We start from the raw sequence: 17213 nt of genomic DNA, 5'->3' as shown, positions 1-17213 counted from the left end.
CATACTGAGTCAGACCAATAGTCCGTCTAGCTCCGTATCCTGTATTCCAACAGTGGCCTGTGCCAGATGCTTCAGAAGGAATGAAAAGAACAGGGCAATTATTGAGTGATACATCGCCTGTTGTCCAGCCATAGCTTCTAGCAACGAGATGTTTCGGGACACCCAGAGCATGGGTTGCATCCCTATCTTGGCTAATAGTCATTGATGGACCTATCTGTCACGCTGCCTGGTGTGGGATACAGCTAAGAATGCCAGTTGCAGATCAGACGGCCAGAAACCAGGGCATGTACCCCAAACTGGTGGTATATTCTATCATAAAACTTAACGAAATCAGTAACAAATGTGTGCTTCCAAATTACTATACTAGTTGTTATGACGCCACAGATGGTCCCCTTCAGCCCTCTCACCCCTCCCCAGACAAACCAAACTTTATGATGAAAACCAAAATTCATCTCAGATTAGGTTCTTCCATTTCCAAAGAACCAGCCACTCACTCCAGGTCAAAATATACTTCAGGATCCAACTCAAAAACCATGCTGGCAGCCATCCTTTAGTAAATTAAAACTAAAGGTTTATTAATATGAAAAAAGAAGAGTTATTAAAAGGTTAAAGTGAATCATATACATTACAGTTGATTTCAGAGTCTAGATCAGGGTAAGAGCAGTGACATTAAATCTGTTAGCTTGTAATAAGTCTCTCTGGTACACCCAAAAGATGGGGGTCCTCAGTCCATTTTTCAAAGCTCCAGTTGTTAGAAATCATAGTCCAGAGATGTGGGGTAGTAGTGAGGAAAGGAGGTTATGTCATTGTTTCCAGTTTATACCCTCAGTCCATGTGCATGGAAAAGTCCTGGCTCAAACATGGAGCTATGTATCATATATTCTACCTGCCCTGCTGAGTCATGGGGCATCCATTGTCCATATGCTCTCTGAGGCATCCGTGGGAAAGGCCCACTGGAAGAGTTGATTCTTCTTAATGGACCATCAACACATGGCTGGCTAGTCTTCATGTAAATCTGTCTTGTGGGTATTACCCAGGAACACATGTTTAGTAATAAGCAGAGAGTAAAATTTCATACCTTCATACACAATGGTGAAATATACATTTCAACAAGATAACACTGTTCAACAGATCACAACTTCATGGGGGATACCTTACATAGCATATTTTGGACAAGATTTAGAGCAATTATGTAACAGTGGTGACAATACTAGTGTAGATGATCAACTTCCTTTTTATACAGTGTCACACTATCCTCCTTATTTCTTTTTAGAACCAAGTTATACTTTTGGACTTCACAACATTCCCAGGCAACAAATTCCACAGTTTGACTTTCTAGAGTGGTAACAGCTAATTTAGAACCCACCATGTTGTATGTATAAATGGGATAATTTTTATCAGCATTGAATTTCATCTGCCATTTTATTGCCTCATGACCCAGTTTTGTGAGCTCCCTTTGTAGCTTTTTGCAATAATGAGAAGTTTAGTGTTATCTGCAAACTTTGCCACCTCACTGTTTGTCCCCTTTTCCAGATCATTTATGAATATGTTGAACAGCACAGGTCCCAGTACAGCTCCTCAGGGGGACCTTGCTATTTACCTCTTTATACTTAAGTTTTTAAAGGTCCTTGTGCTAGGCACTGTTAGAAAACACAACAATAAAGGATGTCTTAAGTTTCAGGTCTGAAAAGGCTGTAGTACTGGCTGGAATCATACGTTCATATTCCAACAGGGCCCCATGAGGTCTTCAGCATTTTGAGGTACCTAAATTGAGTATTAAGTAGTTAATATATGATGAAGTTTTGAAAAAGACTCTGACAACAAGGCCCTGTCTGTTCCTTTCCCTACACTATTTGCAGTCTGCTATGTGCCAGTTGTAGGACACTCTCCATCCCAAAAGTAGCTGCATCTCAGAGGTGCTTGTAAAACGGAACCTGTACAGGTAAAACGACACCTCCTGTCACTCTCTTAAGCAAACTGCTGTGTGTCTCTGCCCCAACGTGTTCCCAGCAGCCATACCAAATACAATTCTGTCCCAATGCCACCACTTCTACTACAAAACCTCCTCTTTTAAACAACCCGTTGTTGTACACTGGGTTCATTAGACATGTTATTAGACTGTAGGATTGTCTCCGCCCCATAAAAGAAGAATTGGAAGGGTTAAAACTCACCAGAGTAAGTAAAATTAAAGTGACGTATTTTTAAAGCAGCTACTGACTTCTAACTATGGCATCCTCATGGTACCAGACCCTTAGCCCTGGGGATCGGGCCACGCCTCACTAGGGCGTCGCTGTCTCCCTCGGTTCGGCTGCAGGACTCGCACACTTCCACCCCAGGCCGCCCCTGTTTTCATGCGGCCGGGCTGGGGCCGTGCAGAGGCTAGTAGCCGGGGTGCTACGCTGCAGGGGTCCAGGTGGGGATGATGCCAAGGCCCGCGTCCGCGGGCCGGCGGTGGCTGCAGCCTGGCGCGGTGCTGAGCACTCTGGCGGGGAGGAGGCGGAGCCCCGGCAGCCCCCCCCCCCCCGCCAGGCTCTGCCGCGGAGCAGCGAGGCCGCGCCTGCCATAGCGGGCGCTCGATGGCTCCAGACCCGATTGCACGGCCCTGAGCCGCGCCTCCCTCCCGCCTCCCTGCAGCCCGGGGCGGCTGCGGCAGCCCGGCCCGTGGGTTAGCGTCGCCTCCGGTGCTGGAGGAAGCCGGCCGGAGCAGCGGCTTTTCCCGGCAGCACGGCGGCACCTCGCCCTGCGGATCCGGAACGGGAGACTCGCTGGCTAGCTCCGTGCGGGCCAGGTAACCCGAGCCGGGGGAGCTCTGCCAGCCCCTCCCCCCCAGGCTGGGGTATGGGGGGGCTGAAGGGGGCAGGAGCTCTGCCAGCCCCCACCCCCCACAGGCTGGGGTATGGGGGGGCTGAAGGGGGCAGGAGCTCTGCCAGCCCACAGCCTGGGGTATAGGGGGGCAGGAGCATTGTCAGCCCTTCCCACCCAAGGCTGAGGTATGGGGGGATTGAAGGGGGCAGGAATTGTGCTTGCCCCTGCCCATTTGGTATGGGTGGCTGAAGGGGGCAGGAACTCCCCTCCCCCGCGGGCTGGGGATGGAGTTGAAGAGGGCAGGACCTGTTGTGAGATGCAGCTGGTGGCTCTTGGTCAGGAGGGATGTGGTAATGCTAAAAAAGTGTGTTGAACTCCTGCCAGGTTTCCTTGGCCCAGAAAGGTAGAAGGATGTCTGGACTTCAAAGAGTGATCAGATCCTGTCAGGAACCTCTATAAAGGTGAGGGCAATGAAGAGGGTCCAGGAGCTTTTTCTAGACTTTTTACCTACTCTTTCTTTCCAAGCTCAGGGGGAGATAAATGGAGGAGGTGAGGTCATGCTCGACCTCCACACCCATGTCAGAGAAAGGGACAAGAATGGCAGAACTGGCTTATGTATTTCTTGGGGAAAGTGTCTGTCTTGCTGGGATTGGGAATTTATGTGCCCAGAGCCTTGCTGCTCCACACAGAAGAACCTAGGCAGTCTGATGGTCTGTCACGTCAATAACCATATTTATTGATCAACAGCAAAAAGCAGAGACAAATAAACCTAACTCCTCTTCCCCTTGTAGTTGCTGCTGATAAGACTGCTTAGACTGACTTGACAGGGTCATCTCTGTATGTGTGTAATTCTAACCACAGAGCAGAAAGAAAATGAAATAAAGCTCATTCTTCACTGGATAGTTTCCTAGGGTTTCCGAGCTTTTTCTGGATTAGTTTCACTAAAGGGAGGAAAATAGAAATGTCATTTCACGAGAGAGACCGTGCCACTTTATTTTCTATTCTTACTTTCACGTGTACTGAATCCCAAAATGCTTTGTGCGGGTAAGTAATACAGAGGGCTAGAGAAAGAAAGAGGTATTGGCAAAAAAGAATAGGTCTTTAACTGAAATTGAAATGGAATGTAGAGTAGATGAGGTTGATGCCCTGTTTTGTTATAGGTAGGCTGTTAAAGATAACAGACGCTGCAGAAGACAAACAACCCCATGCTGTGAGTATGCTAGGGTTTGGGAGTGTTTTGTCTTGTGAAAAATATGCCACTGGGGGTAGCAGCATTGGAAATGCTAGTATAAATAAGTCTCAGAGGGGTAGCCGTGTTAGTCTGAATCTGTAAAAAGCAACAGAGGGTCCTGTGGCACCTTTAAGACTAACAGAAATAGGGTTCTTACCCACGAAAGCTTATGCTCCCAATACTTCTGTAGGTCTTAAAGGTGCCACAGGACCCTCTGTTGCTTAGTATAGACAAGGCTCCTGCAGCTGTTGGCATTTTGAAAACCTCGTCCAGTCTTGCCCAGGGCAGATCTAAGTGATGCCAGAGTTTTGTCTGTACAAGGGCTCCTAATATTTCTTCAGTTTGTGGAGCTCCACCTGTGTGGTGATAGTATGAATTTTGGAGAAGAGGGGAAAATCCTAAAACCCTAGTGTAGTCAAGGCTACAGTTATGAGATTGGTTTGGGTGGTGAGGGGACAGGTAATAGAGTTGTGATGTGCAGGAAGGGGTTAGAAAGTGTCAAATTGTAGATTTAAGGGTACTTGCTTTCTTTTTGATGTTTCTATCATATAAAGCTGTTTTGTTTTTAAATGTTTCTTTAAATTTGGTTGGATTTTATTTTTAATGAGGGTTAAAATGCTTTTGGTTATTTAGATCTTTTAAGTTGTAAATGCTGAACCTGTGGCCAAAATTGCCTTGCCGTTTTCATAAAGATAGATATAAACAATCAGGAGATATTTATCTTTCTTTTGTTATATGTCATGTTTAAGTATTTTATAATGAGTTGTATTTAATTACTTCAGAAATAAGTTGTGTAGAAATGCAGAAGCCAGATTGTTCCAGTTTTTAATTTATTAATTGATAGTTAAATCTCAAAGAAAAGAAAGAGAACTGTGTTAATTCATTTCTACAGTGTTAAGTCTAGAGATATTTTTTATACTTGTGTTTGAATCCTAAATTAAATATTTGCTTTAGAGCCAATAAAATATTTGGATAATTGGCTAGTTTATGTGGCCATTGTGCCAACATTTGAAATCTGTGTACAGCAACATCTGCTTTGAGCTGTTTTAGAATCTTCTTTATGAAGCAGTTATTTTCAGTTTCTAGAGAATCAAGTGACACGTAGTACTGACTAGGGTCCTGATTTTGCATTGTGATGTGATAGAATAGGCCCCTGCAGAGTCCCATTGACCGCATCTGTGAGGAGTCCCATTGCTGGACAGTATATCATGTTTCTCAACCTTTTTGATACCAGAGACCAGCTTGCTGCCTTCCTAAACTGTGTCAGGGAAATCTCTGGGACCGTGGCTGGTCCACAGACCAGTTGTTGAGAAACAATCATATCCCAGTACAGTTGGAGCCTAGAATATTGCACCTTTAACTTAGAGGTGTGATGTCCTGAATGATTTTGGTAGAAGTAAATATAGTATTTGAGAATCTTAGGTCCTGATCCTGCAAACAGTTCCATGTGTGTTTAACTTCATGCATGTGACCATAGTACTACTCATGCATGAAATCAAGTATGTGTGTAAGTATTTGCAAAAGCAGAGCCTTTTTGAAGTCTTATGCGGTATCTACTCAGCAACACAAAGCATAAAAAAATTAATTTTTTCAGTATATGATGCCTCTGATATGTTTAAAAATGTTCAGAATCCATATAGGTGACTTTTTCTTTAAAATTAATTTCATACTGTTGTTTTGATTTTTCTCCTGATGCTGAAATATTCCAAATATTAACATTTAATAAACATTTAATCTAGTTTCTTATATTTGTTTGTTTGCCTGGAAATTCACCCATTTAGCCATAGAATGAGAGAGCAATAATGAATCACAAAGCTCTGAAAACGGACCATATTTGGACAGGCCAATGCATATCTAGCCATAGCAGCAGCAGTCTGTAATTACGTTTTGTGGTTCTGTGCAGTGAGAATTTTAAGGTTTTGTCTACAGAGAAAAGGCACAGCATTACTGGTTAGAAATGCTGATGACATTGACTCCTCCCACATGATATTAAGGAAAGAGAAGTCATTGGGATAAAAACTAAATATTTAGAGTTTTCCTGGCAGTCATTCTTTAGTTAGTTTTGCTTTACTTTATTGCTGGTGTTTAATCAAACCTTTTTTTTTTTTTGAATGCTTTTTGTGTACATAGGTAATTGTTGTCATACCATTTTGAGCAATCTTAGCAATGTTTTGACTTTGTTTAGACTCATCAAAAAATTGTATAGCATGGGGATATGTCTGCTTAAATGCAGTGTTGTCCATGTTTAAATTTCAAATTGTTTTAGCAGCTAGGATGTTGTATTTGTCATTTAAATCAGCAATATCTACTTCTTACTACTACTTATTGATGTGTTAGAATTCTATCCTTTGTAAAATATTTAAACTGGTTGAATCCTATTTATATTATATTATGTCACAATCTTGGTTACCCAAGGATGCAGTCCTGCATTCCTTGTGCAATCTAATCCCCCTTTGAAGTCTGCAGGAGTTCGGTATGTGCAGAGAGGGCATGATTGGACTCTGAATCTGTTTTGGTCTGGAAGATAATGTTTGAAACTAAAATTAGGATAGATGCTTTAGTGCATTTAGTTAAAAATTTTGGGACAGCATCTGCTGTCAGTTAACAGTCATGCAACCTCAATGAAATTGTCCAGTTTGTTAGCACATATTTTGACCCATAAGATGAGTATAAGCACACTCCATCCAATATTTATTTTAATGAAAAAGCTCGAGAAGTCACATATAAGCCATGTTTCTGTTTTGAGGACATAGAAACCGTGTTTCTGTTTTGGAGACTTTATAGATAGGTATGTTTAAGTGCTTAAATTAGGTTTGAACATTGATTGTCTTGTCATTCAGTTGGCTAAGAAGTAACGATCATCCTATTAAACTTTTACAACAACCCTGCAGGAATAAAATTGATGAGAATTGTTAATGACCACAGACTAAACACCTGAGGTCGGAAGACCCAGTATATTGGTTACATTTCTTAGATTAATGTTAGAGAACTTAAAGCTTTAAGAAGAAAAATGTTACTGCAAACTAGTTAAAATATTGCTACTTGCACTGATGAACAGATACTTGCTATTAAATAATTTGAGTGGCGTTTTGATTTTGGAGGGTGTTGAGGGTTGGTTGTGTTTTGGTAGCCTGGCTAGGTTGATTTTGATTGTCTAGCTTACAGAGTATATGATTAGTTTCAGGTTAGCATCCATTTTTCGTTAGGGCTGGAATGTAGGGTAGGTGTGTGGGGGAGATTCCATCGGTTTATTGATTGAATATTTATTTTTATACCAAATTTATTGCATAAATGTTTCAGAACTTAATGTTCAATATTATTTGTCTGAAAATAATATGTAGGGTAATATTTATTATGAGTAAGTAACTGCAGCTCTTACACTTTGCTTTGAATTTTCACTACTAAGGCGAGGCAGTTGATAATGATTTACTAGATCTTTATTTGAATCTAGTGTCTAGGCACCCAAATCTTACTTGAATAGGAAGAGTCATTACTGTCAGCATCGCAGAGAAAGGCAGCAATGAGTGATATAAAATGTTTTTTTTATTCAGAAATAGAAACCTGCAGGTCTGAAAGGAAATTTGTAAATACTGTAAAATAATCACTGTCTACTAGTTCCCATTATTAATCAGTGATCACTCTTGGAATAGTGGGCCATGATTAAAATCTCAATATTTGAGTATGGGAGATTGGTAGGGATAGTTTTTATTTTTTCTGCTCAAAACAAATGAAACATCTGTGAAAAAAATCATAAAATTGCCATTGTTGCTTAGTAATTGAAAATTGCAGTTCATTAATGTCAGCTATCCTTGTTACACAGTCACATCTGGAGGAAGACAGTAATCAGTGGTTGATCTGGAGTGTTTTTTTTCAGCATGGGTGTGTTTTTAAAGCACAAGTGGGTTTGCCACCACAGATGGAAGTCCAAAGCTGAGACTCATTATCTGTCCTGTCTTGAATTTTACTTTATCTGTGGCTTAGTCAAATGGAATGAATGAATAATATTCGGATGTTCTTGTTTAGGAGTCAATTGCTAAAGGTAACTTCTCCAAATGTCTCTGACCCCAGTTTACCAGTTCTTTTTTCTTTTTATCTAACAAGTTATGTATTTCACTTTACTGATGTCAGGTTTTGGAAACTGAATTATTGTTGATTGTGTGTGTGTGTGTGTGTGTGTTTTGATGCTGTAAACTCTGCACATTGAAATTATTGTGGAATTTATAAATCTGGTGCCCATTCACTAGGAACTTTTCTTCTGGGAATATATTCTGACCTTGCAAAATTCTACTTGCCATGTTGACAAGAAAAATATCTTTCCATTAATATCTTTGCTATGGTAATGAATGGTGGGTGGGTATATTTTCTGCCTTGATTAGTAAATCTTCATGATTCTGCAAGGATGTTACAACTATAAAATGAACTTGACATCTCGTGGTAGAAAGAGCGTATTTTAGAATGGCACTGTGATCTAAAGCTGTTTGGAAGGTATATTTTGTGAGTTTTTGTTTTGTTTTTTTCCAGCAACATTTTCTGATTGGATCTCCTGCTGACTTGAGTTATTATTTATTTATTTTTTAACTAACTACTAAAGATTCTTGTTTAGGATACCACAACTTTCAAATAGCGTATCCTGAAATAAATATCCTGAAAAGTGATGTTTTTAAAAATGGTCTTTAAAATAACTTAAGGAACCCATTGACTTGAGGAGTTGAAGGGCTGTCTGCATGGATCCAGTTGCAAGCCCAGGCCCTAAGTTGGTAAATGTAGATGGTTATTTAGGAGCAAATACAAGAGGACAGTAGACCTAACTAGTTTTGGGGACTCAGTTATTGTGTCTTTATTTACAGAATAACCAGCTTTTTTCCTTTGGCTTGCATGTGCCTTTTTTGTTAGAAGAATAAATATGCTTTCAAAGTGAATTGCGTAATATGCAGGTTGTTTCATTTAATGAAGATTTTATTTTTCTTTTCTCAGTGGGCTTTTCCAGAATTTTTAAATTACAGGTTGAGAAAAATCACAACCTTGATATTCCCCCAACCTTAAGGAAATGCCATAAAATTATACCTGTGTCATATATGGAAACACACTTGTATCCTTATATTGTACACTCTATGGGGTTGAGGTGTTTCTTCCTACATTTGGAAAGTGGCTAGCACTTTTGAGCATGACTACACTAAAAATAATTAATAATATTAGGATCCACCTCTTTCTTACACCATATGTTGACATCCGACAGTGGACTGTCATTGCTCCATCCATGATTTTTGTATCCATGCTCCTTTCTGACTCTAGCACCAGCATGTTGCAGTAGACATTACATTTCCTCACTATTCTCCTTGATTGGAAAGCTGTAGATCGGTACCCTCTTCTGATTTTTTTCATGTTAGTGGAGTTGCCAGAGGCTGTAAAGGTTCAGAATAAGTGGGTGGATTGTAGCGGGCACACTAGAGGTGTCTGTAGGAAGGGTGTCGTAGATAAACTAAGGTGATGGGAACCTGCTATATTCAGCCAAAAAAAAAAGTCTTGTAAGGCTTGCAGGATGTATTGTGTCGGAAGTTTTGATTACGAAAGGAATACATTGGTGACTGAAAAATGTGAAAAGTCTCCCACCCTATTGGCTTTAAAACAGCATTCATTCATTCATTCATTCATTCATTCATTCATTCCAGTATTAGAATTATCCTTGGGAGAGCAGGAGTCTGGAAAGATCCACTCACCCTGATCTTTTGTGTCAGAGTCCACGATATTATTCACAGATGCTTCAGAAATCCCTGAGTCATCTTTGTTAGTTACTCTCTTTGTTGATTCATACTTCAGTTCCTCTTTCCATTTATCATTAGCACATTAAACCAGTGTGAAGATTTTGAAACAATCATGAATTTGTAATAGTTTTTATATGTAGATGCATATTTCTTGTGTATAGGTTTATTTTTGCAAGTCTCATGAAGAAATCAAAGAGTGTATCTTTCTAGAATCATAGCCAGGATATTACTTTAGCTGTGGTTCTCCTCCCCTCCCCCCCCCCCAACACCTTTTTATTTATTTATTTATTTATTGTTTAAAAACAATTTAAAAGTTGAATATAACATAAACAGAGAAAAAAGATTGTCGTAAACTACTGTAGTGAAATTTATTAAATTTTAGGTGCAATACAAAGAAATAGTACATAGACGATTTGAATATTTTGTGCAGGAGCTGTTCAGTATTGTGATTTTTGGTAGGTGCCCTGAGATGGAAACCAGAAGTAATAGTCAGAACTTCTGAAGTTAGGTTTTTGTCTTTGTGTTCCATAGGTAGGGCAGTATTTCTTGATCTTCATGTGCACTGGGTTTCATATTTTATTGCTGAGTAGTAGGGTTCTTGATATCCTTCATCCAAGCTGACTCGAAGGGGGAGAGAGACTGGATTTCCATTGCAGAGTAATGCTGCATTTGATAAGAAGTCCCAAATAGAAGAATCTCCTTTTTTATTCCTTTGAAGAGATTTTTTTTTCAAAATAGATTTTATTAATATATTGTTTAATATATGAAAATAAGCTACCCTTTAGCTTAATTTTTTATTTTTTTATTTTTACAACTTTTTTATACGTGGGGTTCTTCTTTGACCATTTTGGGATGCCAGATTTTGCAAAGCAAAGGATGCTAGAAATTTGAATTTGAGATCCTTTTGGTTAGCAAAAAACTGCAGCTTGTAATCATCTTTTAAGATGACTTGGAATTGACAGTGGTAGATGATTTAGAAAAGCTTAGCTAGAAACATGCATTGGATGAGCATTAAGGAGATTGTGCAAAGACTGTGTGTAATATTTCCACACTGTAACAAAGAAGAAACTTTGCCCAAATATGGAATGAAAAGTTTAATCCTCTAGCTCATGTAGGTTAGAGAAAAATGTAAAGTGGATAAAATTAACTAGTATGAATACTCTACTTACAGAGTAAGAATGCTAGCAAGCTGTGAAAGTGCATGTAAATAAGCAATTTATATATATAATTAGCCACTTAAATATTTCTTTCGGCTGTCAATTTCTAGTATAGTGCATTGTCAATGTGCCCGGTATTTCAGGTATATTTCAAATGATAGTTCATTATAATAAATGATATATGACTAATTTCCTTCGGGAGTAAGAGGTGTGCAGAATGTGTTGAGGGTAATAAACATAACCTGCCACTGTGCATATGACAAGCTGAGCACTAAATTATTTAGCACTGCTTTGTGCTACCGATTTGCTACTTGATATATCATTTTACAACACAGTATTGCTGCTGCATAGAAAAAAAATACATGTTCAGCAGTCTTAATGACCTCTGGAAAGGATAATTTGTTTTGGAGTTTAAGATATGACACTGGCTCAAAGAATATTTTTGTTTGTGATAGATACAAAATTCCTTACTAAATCATATATTTTTGCTTATAAAACCTATGTGACATTCCTGTAGGATAACAAGTATATATTTAGAATTGGTTTTTATTAAATTTGGTTTTAATTATGTTTGGGTAGGGGGTGTTAGACCCAAAATATAGTTTTGAAGGACTGGTGCAGCAAAGAATCTGGATGCAATTTGTATTGAATTTATTTCTTATTAATTAACTTGTAAAAATAAATTGTTATATTAATTAACAGGAATTAAAAAAAAACACATCTCAGACGTTTCTTTAAGAATAAAATTAAGTCCCTATATATTGTGGATAGATATATTAACAGAGTAATGCACTAGGCCTGTATGTGAAATGGGGTTTATATCCATACAGGGCATAAATTAACATGACTTTTAATCTCTGTTTTTATCCCATGATTTTTAGTGCCTGATCAGTGAACTTTACTATAGATTACAAAATTTGTCACCATTGGGCATGAATGACCATCATTTTTTCAGTAGATGCTCAACAAGGTACCGGAATTTCAAAATATAGTTGTAGGTGAACGGATAGCTTTGTGAGCAAGCTTACCTGGCATATTTTGTACTATATCTGGCTTTAATCATCATGTTATATTAGTACTATCAGTCTCTCACTTCCATGAGCATAAATATCACCAAGTGCAGCCAAATAAAATATTTAATAATGTGTGTATCCATGTGCATTGGTTACTCTTTTACTCTGAAAATTAGTGTTGATATCAGTAAGCTAAGATTGAAATGTGGCATGATTTCTCTTTTTTAGGAGTTCAGTCTTCTGATTCAGTCACTCGAGATTGATGAGGAGAACCCTGATTAGCTACAGCTCTGGGTGTCTTAATCTGTAGTCGTTGAGGAAAGAGATTTAAAGGAATGGAGCTGGCTCACAGTTTACTGCTTAATGAAGAGGCATATAACCAGCTTGGTGAATTTCAGAAGGCAGAGTTCATTTTTGAATGGTTGAGATTTTTGGAAAAACTTTTACCAGTGACTAGCAGGGTAAGTATAATATAATTGGAAAGAAATAACATTCCTTAGAGAGAACTATTTTTCTCCATATTCCTTACTCCTTATACTAGTTGTTTTATAGCTAGGGTTAATTTTAAAGATATACTTGGATGATGATAATATTTTAGATCTTCTACATAATGTTCTTACTGAATTTCAAGCAAACACAATTTTTTAAAAAATTGCTGAGAATTGATGTCCTCTTCTAGTAAAACAACTCTTTGAATCTGGTGAAAAAAATATTTCACAAGATTTCATATTTTACAGGTTTGCTGAATAATTTTTTAGACAGCCTTATAGGTTTAAATGAACAGCCTTTTTGTATTCTTTGTATTTCTGTATATCTGTAGTGTGTTTTTTTTAATCAAAACAGTGTGAGAGCTGCTGCTTTTCTGTTTTATCTCCTGTACACACACACAAAAAAAGTTGAGTTAAAGTCTGTTTAGTGGCCATGTGATAGAATAAACACTACTATTGCTACTGTTTAGGCAGTAGATCAATGGTGGTAATCCTTGAGCTAGAGAGCCTCTTCATCAATAAAAGTTGTTGGAGAAATAACCACAATGTGGTGATATGATTGTTGCTTCATGTCCTTGCATCAGAATGTCAGCACATCATGGCATAATTATTTTGTGGCTCTCTGTAGCTCCATCTAACACATTTCCTATGTGGTTCCCCTTTTCTAATTGAATGATAGAAGAGTTGGGGAGGGATCCTGCCAACTCTGGCTACTTGGCTCAGTATTGTCTTGTGTGTTTTAGCTGAGATGGGAATGCCCATATGATATATACTTTGTTTGCTCTGTCTAAGATTAGGCTAAACACAAAGATCTCTGACAGAAACATAGGATACCTGAGAACTTCGTGCTGGGTCCCAAATGCGGCATGTGGCTCCAAAGCCAAAGGGTATATACATCACTGATCTAGCTTACTAGTAAATTGATCTAGTTAGTAGTCACTTAGGAACTGGGGTAACTATGCTGGAAAATTGTAAAGTGTTTTGACAGTTGCCAATTACAAATTCTCACTCTTTTTTAAAGAGAAAATATACAAACTGAGATTTCCTTTAACCTCAACACTGTAGTCTAATAGAAGAAAATATTTTCATTAAATTCTGATATTTTTAATTACTCTTCTAATGTTTTTTTCCCAGTGTACATTTTCAATAGTTGTTTTTCTGCAAAGGTGCACTGTTTGTGTGTTCTCTTATGAATTAGCTTATCTTTTTAAAGAGAAATTGAATGAGACACAACCAATAAGAAGAAATTACAGTTTTGTGTCAGAAGAATACAGCTGCTCTGATGCTGTTGAAAATATTCCTGTGAATAATACTAGAGAAGAGTGTAGATGTAAGAATCTGTAACTGGCTCACATATTTCAGACTGTCTTCCATTCAGTGGAAAAGCCCAGGAAAAAAATTTACTTTATACATTGAGAATGTCAAACTAGCTGAAACAAAGTAATCTGGGGAGAAGGTAAAGATAATCATGGTTTAATTTAACTGGTTACTAACTTTATTTCCAGGCTGACGTAAGGGAAAAGCAGAAGAAACTGGCTGAACAACTAATATCTTTGTTAAATAGTTCACCAGGCCCTCCTACCCGAAGGCTCATAGCCAAGAACCTAGCTATACTTTATAGTATTGGAGACACTTTCTCTGTTTATCAGACAGTTGACAAATGCAATGAACTAATTCGGAGCAAAGATGATTCACCAAGTTATCTACCCACAAAACTGTAAGTAAAAAACCCCTCCAAAACTAGTAATAAGAATAACTGTCTTTTTATATCACATCTTGCTAACCTTCAAAGACTTCTGAGCATTAAAAATAAAGACTAAACTAACATGAACATTGAAAGCTAATTCAAATTACACTCCTGTGTATCAGAAGCATAGCAATTTTATTTTTGATGTTTCATATGCTGCCTTTAGGATGGAATGGTGAATGACTTAGTTATTTTATAACTTTTGATGTGCCACTGCAGTGTGATTTCTATCTTTGCAATTTCTGGATAAAAATCTCAGCTCTACCTTCTACATACAGCAGATCAATATTTCACCATAGAAATAGACCATGAAGGCACAGTCAACTTGAAATATCTCCCTTTTTCCCCCTTTTTTCAGAAGAAGCTTCTTGCTGTTCTCATAAACATGATTTCAGAATATTTAGGTTAGGCAAATAGAGAGAGCATTGTTAGGAACCTCAGAGGTAACAAACGAAGCTAGGCAATTCGACAACCTAACAGCCGATAACCTTGTGCTTGTCTACATTGAATCTTAATAGGTGTAACAAGGAACAAGAGTTCTAAGTTAACTGTAGCCACTTAGGGTATGTCTACACAGCAACTAGACACCTGTGAATAGCCTGTGCCAGCTGACTTGGGCCGCAGGGCTGTTTCATTGCTCTGTAGACTTCCAGGCTTCTGCTGGAGCTGGAGCTCTGGGACCCTCCGACCTCGCAGGGTCATAGAGCCTGGATTCTGGCCCAAGCCCAGAAGTATACACAGCAATGAAACCGCCTCTCAGCCTGAGCCCCGCGAGCCCAAGATGATTGGCACATGCCAGCCACAGATACCTTATTGCTGTGTAGACATATCCTTAAAGAAAACATCCTGGGGCATATCTATGTGGGGACGCTCAGGAAAGTTAATCTGAATTAACTGAAGGTGTGAATTTAAAATGCATTAACCCCTCTGAGGATACTCTACTACTGTAGAATCTACTTAATTGAGATGACCTGTTGTGCACCCTTACTAGTTATATGATTAAGTCCTCTGTAGAACTTTTAAGCTCCACAGAGTCCATAGTCATCAGGTCTTAGGTATATTCCACATATATTGTGGCTACTCCTGAGCTAACCTATGTAACAAGGACCGATGCCTTTGAGCTTCTGACCTTAGAAACACCTTTCCTTAAAAGCTCTATAGTGGTTTCTTTGGACAATCCAGGGGTGTTCATTGAGAGAGACTGCATCTTGTATCTTAATGAAATGGTATGGTAGTCTCCAGTTAGCATCTCTCTTTATCATTAGCAGTTGGTGGTAATATGTTAATTCACTATGAACCCCATTACATAGGTGTTTCATTTAAGACAAAAATAATATATTCATCTTAAAATGCATTTCATTGTTTTGTTTAAGTATACACAGTTGACTGATTTGGAATGTGACAGTTTTTAGGTTAGCATTTTCAAAGGGGCCTAAGGTAGTTGGGTGCCCAGTTCCACTTGAATTTTCAATGGGTTCTGAGTGCCTAACTGCCTTAGACTCCATTGAAAATTCCCACTTTATTTAGTAATGGCTGTATGTGGAGGTGTGTGGTGTGGGTTTTTTTTTTTTTTTTTTTTAGCACTTCACACTTACTTACAAAACAAGATGATTGGCAATGTTGTGCTGCTCAATTAATTGTCACAGATGCTTTAAGAACAGGAGTACTTGTGGCACCTTAGAGACTACAGCCCACTTCTTCGGATGCATATGCATATGCATCCGAAGAAGTGGGCTGTAGTCCACGAAAGCTTATGCTCTAATAAATTTGTTAGTCTCTAAGGTGCCACAAGTACTCCTGTTCTTCTTTTTGCGGATACAGACTAACACGGCTGCTACTCTGAAACAGATGCTTTAGGTACTCTTTGCTTACGGCTAGAATTGTAGTGCAATTTTAAGTGTATTGAACGTGGCTTTTTAGATGACATCTCCAAGTACAAATTTTGGGGAGGAATTTGAGAGGAAAGTCTTAAAACATACTGAAATGAAGGGGAAGTTATGTTAAAGGGACAAAAAACAGCACAGAATGCTTAAGAAAATACCTATTAAGCATTCTAAATATTATAGATTATATACTGCAAATGTACAGGTTTATTTGGAAGGTTACACCTTTTTATTATTGCTTGCAGTGTAACAGTTTAAGAAAGATTTTCACAATAAGATTGTCATGAGAAGTTGGTACTGTCTGGACTTAAGAGTATCAAATATAGAAAAGAAATGCCTGCAATTAGGGGAGGGAAGCAGCCCTACCCTGGAGGCAGGCAAAGGAGCTTCATATATTCTTTACTCATGACTCTTCTGGGTTGTTGCATTTGTGCACAAGAGGAGCTAGTATTTTTATTGAATATATTCCATTGAGAAATTCTGCTAAGAGCAGTGAATTAGTAGGCAACACATTGCTAGAAACTTTTGATTCCTAGGGGCCTATTCACATAACTTGTATTTATGTGAGTCATAGGCTAGTAAAATTACTTGTGTGAGTAAAGATTGCAAATGGGGCCATTATATTAAGACTTAATTCTTAGTGAAATTTTTGTTAACTTCCTCCCTACAATTAAAATTTGAAGGGTATAAATTTAGTCTTAATTGACGTTAGACTAATTAGAATAGGTTCTTGCATCCATCAAACAAGCATTCATACAGGATGACATTACCACTGTACTTTTTATGCCTAGCCAAATCATGGACAAAATTTAAATCTAATGTCAGTCTGTAAATTGCTCTAATAAGTTAATCAAGCAATAATGAAGTGGCCTTTGAAGAAACAAAGATGAGAAATGGGAATTTTTCTTACTGTATTTTTGTCATTAGGGAATGGCTGTTAATCTTAGTTTAAATGAGTTAGTCTGAGAATGTTTTAACTCCCATATCGCTGAACTTTGTGTTTTCCAATTTAATGGAAGTATAATATTAGTTGAATGGATTTTTGGAGAATGTGCAATATTAGTACATATTCAGTAGGGCTGGTTGAATAGCAAGACAAATGTGTAAAATATACTGTTTGATTAATT

General features: G+C 38.3%; 1 protein-coding gene and 1 long non-coding RNA gene across 11 annotated transcripts in view; one reads left to right on the top strand and one right to left on the bottom strand.

Moving 5' to 3' along the window:
• Positions 1-549: 549 nt before the first annotated feature.
• LOC103305824 (uncharacterized) lies at positions 550-2310 on the bottom strand. The gene is made up of 2 exons (XR_508253.4): positions 2172-2310; positions 550-1764 (listed from the first exon to the last, which is right to left on the bottom strand). It is a non-coding gene; the product is annotated as an uncharacterized LOC103305824 (long non-coding RNA).
• HEATR5A (HEAT repeat containing 5A) overlaps positions 2281-17213 on the top strand; it is a 119552-nt gene continuing 104619 nt past the window's right edge. For 4 of the 10 annotated variants that reach the window (XM_065595423.1, XM_005285311.5, XM_065595422.1 and 1 more), the window contains exons 1-4: positions 2648-2788; positions 3190-3266; positions 12197-12429; positions 13962-14173. In XM_065595423.1, the coding sequence (XP_065451495.1) occupies positions 12304-12429; positions 13962-14173 (338 nt within the window). In that variant the 5' untranslated portion in view covers positions 2648-2788; positions 3190-3266; positions 12197-12303. Of the gene's footprint in view, positions 2414-2647; positions 2789-3189; positions 3267-3965; positions 4016-7962; positions 8076-12196; positions 12430-13961; positions 14174-17213 lie in introns of those variants that run through there. The other 6 variants (XM_065595420.1, XM_065595419.1, XM_065595418.1 and 3 more) reach the window with 6 other exon arrangements.

The sequence above is a fragment of the Chrysemys picta genome, chromosome 4 (genome assembly GCF_011386835.1).
Source record: "Chrysemys picta bellii isolate R12L10 chromosome 4, ASM1138683v2, whole genome shotgun sequence".
Lineage (NCBI taxonomy): Eukaryota > Metazoa > Chordata > Testudines > Emydidae > Chrysemys > Chrysemys picta.
The sequence above is the reverse complement of the archived record's forward strand: the minus strand, read 5'-3'. Positions and strand labels throughout refer to the sequence as shown.